This window comes from Electrophorus electricus, chromosome 13 (assembly GCF_041902795.1).
Source record: "Electrophorus electricus isolate QZ-2024a chromosome 13, ASM4190279v1, whole genome shotgun sequence".
Lineage (NCBI taxonomy): Eukaryota > Metazoa > Chordata > Actinopteri > Gymnotiformes > Gymnotidae > Electrophorus > Electrophorus electricus.
The window spans coordinates 10,831,976-10,841,846 of record NC_137509.1 but is presented as its reverse complement, the minus strand read 5'-3'; the positions used below and the strand labels follow the sequence as shown (position 1 = coordinate 10,841,846).

General features: G+C 37.0%; 1 protein-coding gene and 1 long non-coding RNA gene across 2 annotated transcripts; both read left to right on the top strand.

The window, feature by feature from the left end:
- Window positions 1-2,608: 2,608 nt before the first annotated feature.
- Window positions 2,609-3,498, top strand: LOC145643512 (uncharacterized). The gene is made up of 3 exons (XR_014115954.1): window positions 2,609-2,866; window positions 2,964-3,014; window positions 3,414-3,498. It is a non-coding gene; the product is annotated as an uncharacterized LOC145643512 (long non-coding RNA).
- A 1,149-nt stretch (window positions 3,499-4,647) lies between these two features.
- On the top strand, window positions 4,648-7,321 carry zgc:103586. Its single transcript, XM_027014015.3, has 5 exons — window positions 4,648-4,808; window positions 5,353-5,463; window positions 6,288-6,399; window positions 6,808-6,865; window positions 7,011-7,321. The coding sequence occupies exons 1-5, from the start codon at window positions 4,802-4,804 to the stop codon at window positions 7,122-7,124; spliced, it is 402 nt and encodes a 133-aa protein (XP_026869816.1). The 5' UTR covers window positions 4,648-4,801; the 3' UTR covers window positions 7,125-7,321.
- The last annotated feature ends 2,550 nt before the right edge of the window (window positions 7,322-9,871 follow it).

Sequence of the window (9,871 nt, the reverse complement as noted above, 5' to 3'; positions counted from 1 at the left end):
CCCAATTAAATGGTCTATTAGTCCAATTCAATTCAATTCAATTCAGTGCAATAAAACTTTAAGAATCCCAAAAGCAAGAATTACCCCCAAAGGGCAATTAGTGACAACAAACAGTCACAGTACACACAATACACAAATGTTTAACCCCACCCAAGCACTGTATATTGAATAGAGTGTGCTGCAGGTAGTTTCCTGAGGTGGGCAGCAGCATACCAGCACCTGTCTTGTTTCAAAGAGCATTTGTGTCTGGGATTAATGCTCCTACCTACTGCAATATGATCTGCAATACGATTTGCCTTCTGGACCACACTGGTATACTTTTTATCATTTGTGGTAATGTTTGTGTGTTTGTTGATGTTAATGTTGCTATTAGTGTTGGCATTGGCGTGAGATTATTAATAGAGAATATATTTTAAGATACTTATAAAGTTATAATTAGAGTTGTATAAAAGTGTAAACTGAGCATAATTGACTACTTCATATTTAAAATCATATTAACTGTACTGAGGGCCATTTAATTCTCACGGGAAGACAACCAGATCCCAATCCCTATTTTTTTTAATTCCTGCACGTGTTTTAACATTTTTATTTTATTTATTTATTTATTTTACCTCCCATTAACTTAAGTTTTAGAAACTCTTTCTTCTTATTGCAACCAATTGTGACTATATTTCTGGCATGTCACTGGTATACATTTTGTTAGCAGCACTGCTGGTTTGTATGTGGTTTTATTCATAAAGGCAAAGTCTACCCTCATCTAACAAAGTCACCAGTTCATGGGTAGACTTAAGTTCTCTGCTCAGTACAATTGTTTGTTTGTTCCCTTGTTTGTATTGATCAATTATGATCCATTCCTACGTGTACAATGCAACAGTAATTAGGATACAAACAGTAGATCAGTAATCCAGTTATTACAACTGCCATGTAATTGGATTATTGACAGTAAATCAGATTGTGTGCATTCAGGCATAGCAAAGATCACATCAACAAACAAATCAACAATCTAAGCGTTATTTGGTAAACGTTAAGGCAGCAATGAAAGCTACTCTCTACTCTGCACTGTAGCTCAACATATTTTATTCTGTCTTAGTATGTGTGAAGTGAAATAGGTGGCCTTGTGCTGCTTGAAATATTCACACGAAATATTCACATAATCTCTCTTTACTTTTGAACTGCATCCTCTTTTAAGAGTTTTCATTTTTGCAAAGGTGAACAGGGACTGTTAATAGGGATTGGTTAATGGGGATTTTTACATGTCAATGTGGATTGTGAAAAAAAAACAAAGGAGGATCCTTCACAATGTTATTTCCTGGTTTTGCACCATGCTCATTCTAATTTAAGGAAACATAATATCATGTCGCACCATTGTGTTATTCCTCTCTTGGGGAATATGTTAGTGCTCAAAGATAAGTAGACTAGGCATTGGCTAACAAAGACCATATTCTTTATCATAGAGAGTATTCTAGTGTGCTCAGTGTAACTTTTACATGTAAATTCATATACACCAGCATAAGCACAACTATACCATTTATTAGGAACATGATGACAAATCAGTATTTTAAAAATGAATAAGGGTATAAAGTCTCTCCCAATGGTACTTAAATTTTTTTCATTGTTTAAATTTCAAATTTATCATAGAATCAAAACATTCACCAGTACACACTGAAAGAAGCAAATATTTTAATCCTCTGTTTAAAGCCAGCATGTAGTTAAAAAAGAAAACCAAACCCTAATTGAACATTACCATCACTGTGTTATAAGACGGAACATTCTGGGGGTGTAGATAGAGGGAAGGAGGGTTTGTTTTTCAATATATAGAATTAAACATAAAAACTGGTAAATTTCACATAAATTACAGTAATCACAGTGTCACAAAACTTTACATTGATCACCAATAGACACATCAATTATAGTAATCAGTTATTTTCCTTTTGAATCGTTTTACCATTTATATTCACCCAAATTCTTTAGCTGTACATTATCTACAGATTATCTATTGGAATCATTTTGTTGTTTATTGTTTTCCCTTATTGTTGAATGACACCTTCATTTAGGGTTCAGGCACACCATTATTTTGCATGTCCTATTGTTAGCAATGGCACTGATGGAAAAAATGAACAAATATGAACAATGAATTCCAGTGTAAATATGTAAAGTTAACTTTTCACATCACATGAGTAACTACAAAGTTATGTGCTTTATCAAGTTCATTCTATGGCTCTATTATAGCTAACAGCTAACAGTGGCATTTATTGTCATTGTCCAATAAATAAATAAATAAACAAACAATCTCTTAAGAGAAATGGTATTGGGGTCCATCATAACCAATATCCTTTTGCATTCTTGTCCACTACAGGTCAATATATTCTACAAGCTTAGGCATCTCATTGATAGACATTGCCTGTATTCATTCATGTGTAATATTTAATGATTATATTCACACATAAAAACAAAATGGAATAAACATTTAAAAATTGTGCATGAGGTGTGCAAGACTACTGTCAGTTTGCATACTATAACCATACTGACCCCAGAAAGAAGTTAGAAAAAGTTTCTCAACCCCTTACCTCAGCGCGGAAGATGTCTCAAATCTCTTATGCAAGATAAGACACCACAGTGCTGAGAAAGTGTCCCAGTCAGATTACTAGTGAGAATAACAAGTGTGCCAGTGAGATTAACAACAACATCAGAGTAAAACAACAAGGATGCTTTTTGCTATACTACTTCCTCGCAACATACCTATTTAAGTAGGAACTAGGAATTCCTAGAATGAATGATTGCTATATAGAGAGTGTGTGGGTTTTACCTGAAAATTCAGTGAAAATGGAGACCACAGAAAGAGCCGTCATCCATAAATCATTTATTGGTAGGATCTATGCTTATTAAATTCTGACTGAAACGTTTGCCATGGATGCTGTGTTTGAGACAGTGCTTAGTTTATGGTTGGATGTTTCACTTTTTAGTGATGGTAAATCTGATTGCATGGATGGTTCTGATAACCTCTGCTGGATTAGGTAAATAAATTTTTGTTCAAATATCTGTATAAAAATGGTTTTATATTTAAAGTCAAACTTTACATTTAAAGCTTGAAGTTATTTGGATCTCATTTAAAGAAATGGGTAATGGGATTAATGTTCATTTATAGTATATAAGTCATTAGTCAATATTATAATGATTCTGTTTGTGCTGCAAATTTCCGTGGTTTAAAACACAGTATGATGTAACATTTCCACATGCTCCATCAGCATGCTCTACTTTAATCAGTAATCATCAACATTCAACAAACCACAAGCATAAGGACTTAACATAAAGCAGACGAACTCGCCAGCCTACTAAGGAAAACCTTGAATGCGGCATTGCATGCACTGTCGTTAACATTTGCTCTGTTCCATTGTGTGTTTACCCAATTTCAGGAGCTATGCATTTCAATGAGTGTCCACTTCAGCCACACATTCCTATCTACCTGGTTCTGGTTGGTGCATGTGGTGTTGTTTTACTGGTGCTGGTGTATGTGAAGAACACCCTACATGGAGGAGCCCTGAACCAAATCTGCACGAGTGGCACTGCATGCGTCCTCCTCTTTGGCATCTGCTGGGTTCTTATAGGTAAGAAAGAAGATGTGAAAGAGGAAGGAGATTTGGTTGGAGAGGAAGGAGGCGCATGGTAGAAGGTGCAGGGCTCCTTCGCGGGCGTCACCATTTCACTCTTAGATGTAATGCTACTAATACAAAGCCAGTAGTTCCTAGGATATCTGAAATAACTATGTCCAGTGTTTTCCAACTTGCCAATATCTTGCTTTTCAGGAACGTTCTGGGTTTACTCCATATATCCTCCAAACACTGACTCATCAACTGGGAAACAATACTGTCAGAAGACCCTTTATTTGTATGCCTTCTGGTTCAACAACCTATTTTTGATGTGTGTGTTTTCAGTGTTCACTTGCACCATATGTTATGTCCTGTATAAGTGTATTAAAGTGAAATTTGGTCTATAATATGTATTAATTCATTCTAGACTACCCATCTGTAAAACATAAAAGAAAGAGGCCTTATACTTATTTAAACATATATCTGAAGATCAGAATTTAAAGACTTGGCAAATTAATGCTGTTTGTAATTAACATTTTTTAGCTACATAAAGCTACATAAGAAGAATCTGGCTTATTTGTAATTACATATAGCCTATACAATTGACATCTTCACTTGAGAAACCTGTCTGGCTACTAGGCTACCGTCCACTGATCCAATGACTCGTAACCGCATCCTAACCAATGAGACAGAAGGGTCTATGACCCGGCGAGGCTACCGTCCACTGATCAAATGACTCGTAACCGCATCCTAACCAATGAGACAGAAGGGTCTATGATCCGGCGAGGCTACCGTCCACTGATCAAATGATTCGTAACCGCATCCTAACCAATGAGACAGAAGGGTCTATGATCCGGCGAAGCTACCGTCCACTGATCAAATGACTCGTAACCGCATCCTAACCAATGAGACAGAAGGGTCTATGATCCGGCGAAGCTACCGTCCACTGATCAAATGACTCGTAACCGCATCCTAACCAATGAGACAGAAGGGTCTATGATCCGGCGAGGCTACCGTCCACTGATCAAATGACTCGTAACCGCATCCTAACCAATGAGACAGAAGGGTCTATGATCCGGCGAATGAAAATGTTCGTGGGCAAACTGACCTACATTAAATCAAGCTAGGCTGTACTAAGGAATGTTATTGCGTCAGATACGTTTTGAGTTTTTACACGTTCTCTGTTAGAAAATCTCCCTATCTTTCTCGTCGCGATGGCTGGTAAGTACAAATTTACTTAAAAACAACACGATTGTTTGCTTTGCCGCGCACACTGGCTAGATGGAAAAGGCCCATAGCCCAGCAGATTGTCGAAAGTGAATTGTGACTTTGTAACCTAAGCTGCTGTGCTTCAAGTAGGTAAAACAAGTAGGTTAACTCTGTCTAGGATATGCTTAGCTTGTGTGCTTGCAGTCTTCCAATCATATTGCAGATCGAAGAGCCGAACCAGCTTGTGGTTAAAAAGTAGTGTCATAAGTAATAATGTTAATGTCAAATCAGTTAGTAAGAGTTTGCATAGGCCTCAATGCCACAGCAAAAAGCAGGAACGGTGAAGGGCAACGTATCTGGTATTAAGTTGAGGGTTGAAAATATCGATGCAAAGGGCGAGCAGAGCGGTTTGAGGCTCTCTGCTGTTTTCAAGTTTTATGCAGACAGGGTTGACCATTGCATAAAGTGTCAAAACAGCTTTCTCTTTTGTTATTTAATAAAAATAATAATGGTGTTGCTTAATCTTGTTTCCTTTGCTTCTTGATCCACTGGCAAGTTGCGGAACTGGTTGCAAAATGCCTGCAGGCACGCAACATGGCTTATTGTCCCTATAGCCGCTTCCCAGTTGGTGCTGCAATCTTGACTTCAGGGGGTACCATAATCACAGGTAAAACAAAACAAATTTAACGTTGGGTGGAACCCCTACATTTCAAAAAGTACAGTGGTGCAGCTCAATATGGAAACACCAAAATATACAGTATAATGCACGCTGCTACGTTATCAGTTTAAAGGGACACTTACTCTATTGCTGTACCTATAATTTCTTTTCATTTACAGCATTTAGTAGATGCTAGGCCAGAATCTAAGGATACCATTAAGTTAGAACTCTGTCAGAGGGAATACACAGAAAATTCAAGGGTGTTTTTAAATGTATTTTTATGTAAACTGAGCCTATAGGTTACAAATCCTTTTACAATCTGTTCCGTGTTCTCAGAGCTTAATGACTAATGGTAATTTGTCTTTTGCTCTGCACAATCAGTCTGTCCAGTAACCGCTTTCATAAATAAAAAAGGGCAGGCAACGACTGTCTTGCGTGTGTTTTATTTATTTCAGTTTGTTGTATTCATAAATAGTACATTTACCACTATAAATTTATATTACAAGCATCTGACTTACACCTGCTCTTCGGTCAAATCCATGTCATTCATACGTTTTAACACAATGTACACAGGGTACAAGACTACGGTGCAGTCAGTCAATTAGCATAAGAGTGTAATGGTGCTAAGAGTGGAGGATTTACATGATACACTGACTGTTAAATGCCAGTCTCTGAAGTACAGCTATAGAGCATATGATATGTACCTAATAAAGCAATCATGTAGTGTATATAACCTAAAATATATGGTAATGCTTAAATATCTAACTGTTATGATATACCTAGATATGCTCTCTGTGTGTGTGTGTGTGTGTGTGTGTGTGTGTGTGTGTAAGGCTGCAATGTAGAGAATGCTTCATATGGCCTTACAGTATGTGCAGAGAGAACAGCCATACAAAGGGCTGTCTCTGAAGGCCACAGAAGTTTTACAGCCATAGCAGTCACATGGTAAGGTTTAATGGTTATAGTGGTCAAATGGTGAGATACAAGGATATGCAGTTTTGGTAGTCAAATGAGGTTTTATTGCCATGACAGTCACACAGTAAGACATGAGAGTCACACAGTAAGACATGAGTCACACAGTAAGACCCAAGGTTTTACGGCTATAGCAGTCACATGGTTAGACATAGTTTACAATATTCTACAGCAACATTTATTACTGTTTGATAAATGTGTGGTGTGCTTTGTGTCCCCAAAACCAGAGAGCTTCCAACACTCTTAGAACTGGAACTCGACTCCTAGTAATAGTCTACACATTTTCATTGCTAGGCAGTATGTCTCTTTAGGAGCAAAGAAATGAATAAACATTTATGTTTGAACAATTTACCAAACACATTTCCTTTTGCTTTATTTTAGTGATATTAAAGACAGTTTTGTGGGACCATGTGGGGCCTGTCGACAGGTGTTAATGGAGGTAAGAGCCTCGGTCATAGTTATAAAGTGTGCAGATCCGCATGTTTATTGAAAGCTGTCAGCATTCTAAACGTAATTTTGCATTTGTTGCAATGTAACTCATCACTCATTATATTTATTCATCTCTCTTCCACTCTTTCATTCAGTTTGGTGCTGAATGGGACATTTACTTGACAAAACCTGATGGATCCTATAAGAAAACAAGTCTGAGAGAGCTTCTGCCTTTAGAGTTTGGCCCACGTCACCTGGCAAAAGAATAAAGAATAAACTTCAGAAGCCTGTCTGAACCTTTTAGTACAGCCCATTTGTTTTTGGTTGTTTTAATTTTTCTAGGTCATCATTCTCACCCTTCTTACCCAAGCTCTTTGTAGTTTTTGTGATGCTAAAGTCTTTGTGATTCTGAAAATATCACTTTTTGTCATTTTTAGTGCCTCCATAAAAACTGATCTAACCTTTACTTTTTTGTAATTGTGAAAATGACTTTACTTACACTTTGCTGTTTATTACTCATGCTCTTGAGTTGAAAAGTCACCGCCAGCTCAGAGAGTAATCTGTGAAAGTTTCACCTTCATTAAGCCATCCTACAGAACCAGAGGAAAAAAAAAACACCAATATAGCTACAGTAATACCACAAGAGGGCACTACAGGCAAAAATTGTATAGTCTTGATTTCTAGGTAATGCAAGTGTACTGCTGAACTGTAATTAATCCACACTTCTTTTGCTTGGAAAGAACAGTATTTTTTAAAAGCAAATCAGCCATCCTTTGGCAAATAATCTATGTAAATATATAACATTTCAGTTACAATACATTACAGTACATGGTTTCAATACACGGTTCACAACCTGTATTGGTATCCACAGTGTATATGTTAGAAAATATATAATAAGGCTATATATATAATCGTATTATTGTGCTATATTAGCATCTTAAGGCAAGAGTGAGAGAGGAAAACACGAGTCTTTTCAGAGGAGGTCTCATGTGCGTCTGTCTCTAAATACTTGGCGTAAACCATATAGCAGATATAAAAGCAAAGCAATACAAAAATGCCCCTCGGGCTGTTTGAAATTCTCCTCTGCAACATGGTAGGGGCCAACATTCCGTCCCGTCACCCGGAAAAAAAACTACTCACATTGTTCTCCGTGAGAGACTGAGAGAGGGAGAACGAGAGGAGGTGGGAGGTGTGAGAAGGAGAGACGTGAAAGCTGTAAAAGGGATAGAAGACAAGCTAGACTTTGTCATTGAGTGCTAAGCTGAGATCCCAACAATTTGAACTGATCCCAAGGCTAGAAGCAGGTAGAAATAAAAAACAGAAAGACATAAGATAGAGAGATGAAAGGAGATGTAAAGTGAGTAGAGAGTTGAAGCAATGTTCACACTGATGAGATAACATGGGAGATCCATAAGAAGAGGTCAGTGCAGCTGTCCTGAGATAAGCAAAAAGCGTACAAGAAGAGTATATTTTCTATGCAAATACAGAACACACATGGACTCTCTTTGGCTCTTACCCTATCGCTTATGTACATACATGCGCATCATTGACCAATGTAATTTCACCAGTAGTGGTTAGTGTCTGAATATGAAGTGTTGTACATCAAACATTTTGCTGTTCAGTCTAATTTGTAAAGACAAGACTAGTATATTGAAAGATTGCTGTCATTGTCTCAAGATTTACAATCCAGGATACACCTTTTACAAGTATGAGGCTTAGAATCGATTTATAATATTAATAACAATATAGTTATATATTCTGATCACACACTTCATTACAAATATGAATTTATTGGAAACACCATGCAGGTGTACAGTTATAAACTCTAGCCCAATGTGTTGTAATGCATAATTTGTTAGCCATTCTTTAACTCTTTGTCAGTGGTCAGTTTCTAAACATAGAACCACTGTTTGTGCAATACTGTGGGATGACACCTGTAAAAACTCCAGTGACTTCAGTGACCTCTGGAGACAAGTGTCTGGTAACAGAAGGGCTAGTCTGTAAACATATGAGAACCATGAGTGCACTTTATATATCAATAATTGGTATAAGTGTCCAGTAAGAGTGAGTACAAGATACGTGTTTCTAATAAAGTTAAATATGAGTGTATAATAGCTTGCATGTCTATTTTCTAGCAATGCATAGACCATGTGAGCCATCTGAACTGCAAATCATATGTTTTTTGTTTTAGGCCCAAGCATAAAGCAAAATAAAATATGACTAACACAAAAAGCCATTATTGCACAACAGTACAATGGACAAAAAATTGAGCGTGTTCTGCAGGCTACATACTTTACTCTTATTTATCTTTTAACTGTTAACTCCAGTTACTTGAGTTCACAGCAAAAATACTTTGTCATTGTCATTCCCTGTAAACTCACGGTACTAAAAACTGTAGTTAATTCCAGGTTGTAGAAACCCAATGTCTCACATACAAATGAAGTTAATACAGTACATCCTGAAAGGAAACACAAAGCTACATTGTAACCTGACAATGATAACAGACAGAAAGGGGAAAAAAAATATTCCTGTTGACCGCCCAGGACTAAACCAGTCTCCACCAGTTTTTCATTATTTATATTTTGTGCTTTTGAAGCAGGGCTTGGGGGCGAGTTCAGAGCAGATCCACCCTAACCCCTGCTGAATATCTCTGTAAAGGCCAGCATACACACTACACCATGGGAAAATAAACCACTATCCACAGGCTTTTCCTTTTCCGTTGGTAAGGAGACATGAACATGGGTCTACATGCACAGGGAACTGTTAGAAGGGAATACTTCAGAGTTGTGACACTCTCATACCATCACGGGATAAAGGGAAATGTTAGGTCAAAAATTAGTTTATGTGTGTGTGTGTGTGTGTGTTTAAATAAGAAATGACCCTGTAAAAAAATCTTTGGCAATAATTGTCAATTCTCAAGCAAAAACAATGGACTGTGTGTGTGTGTGTCATATATATATATATATATATATATATATATATATATATATATATATATATATATATATATATATAT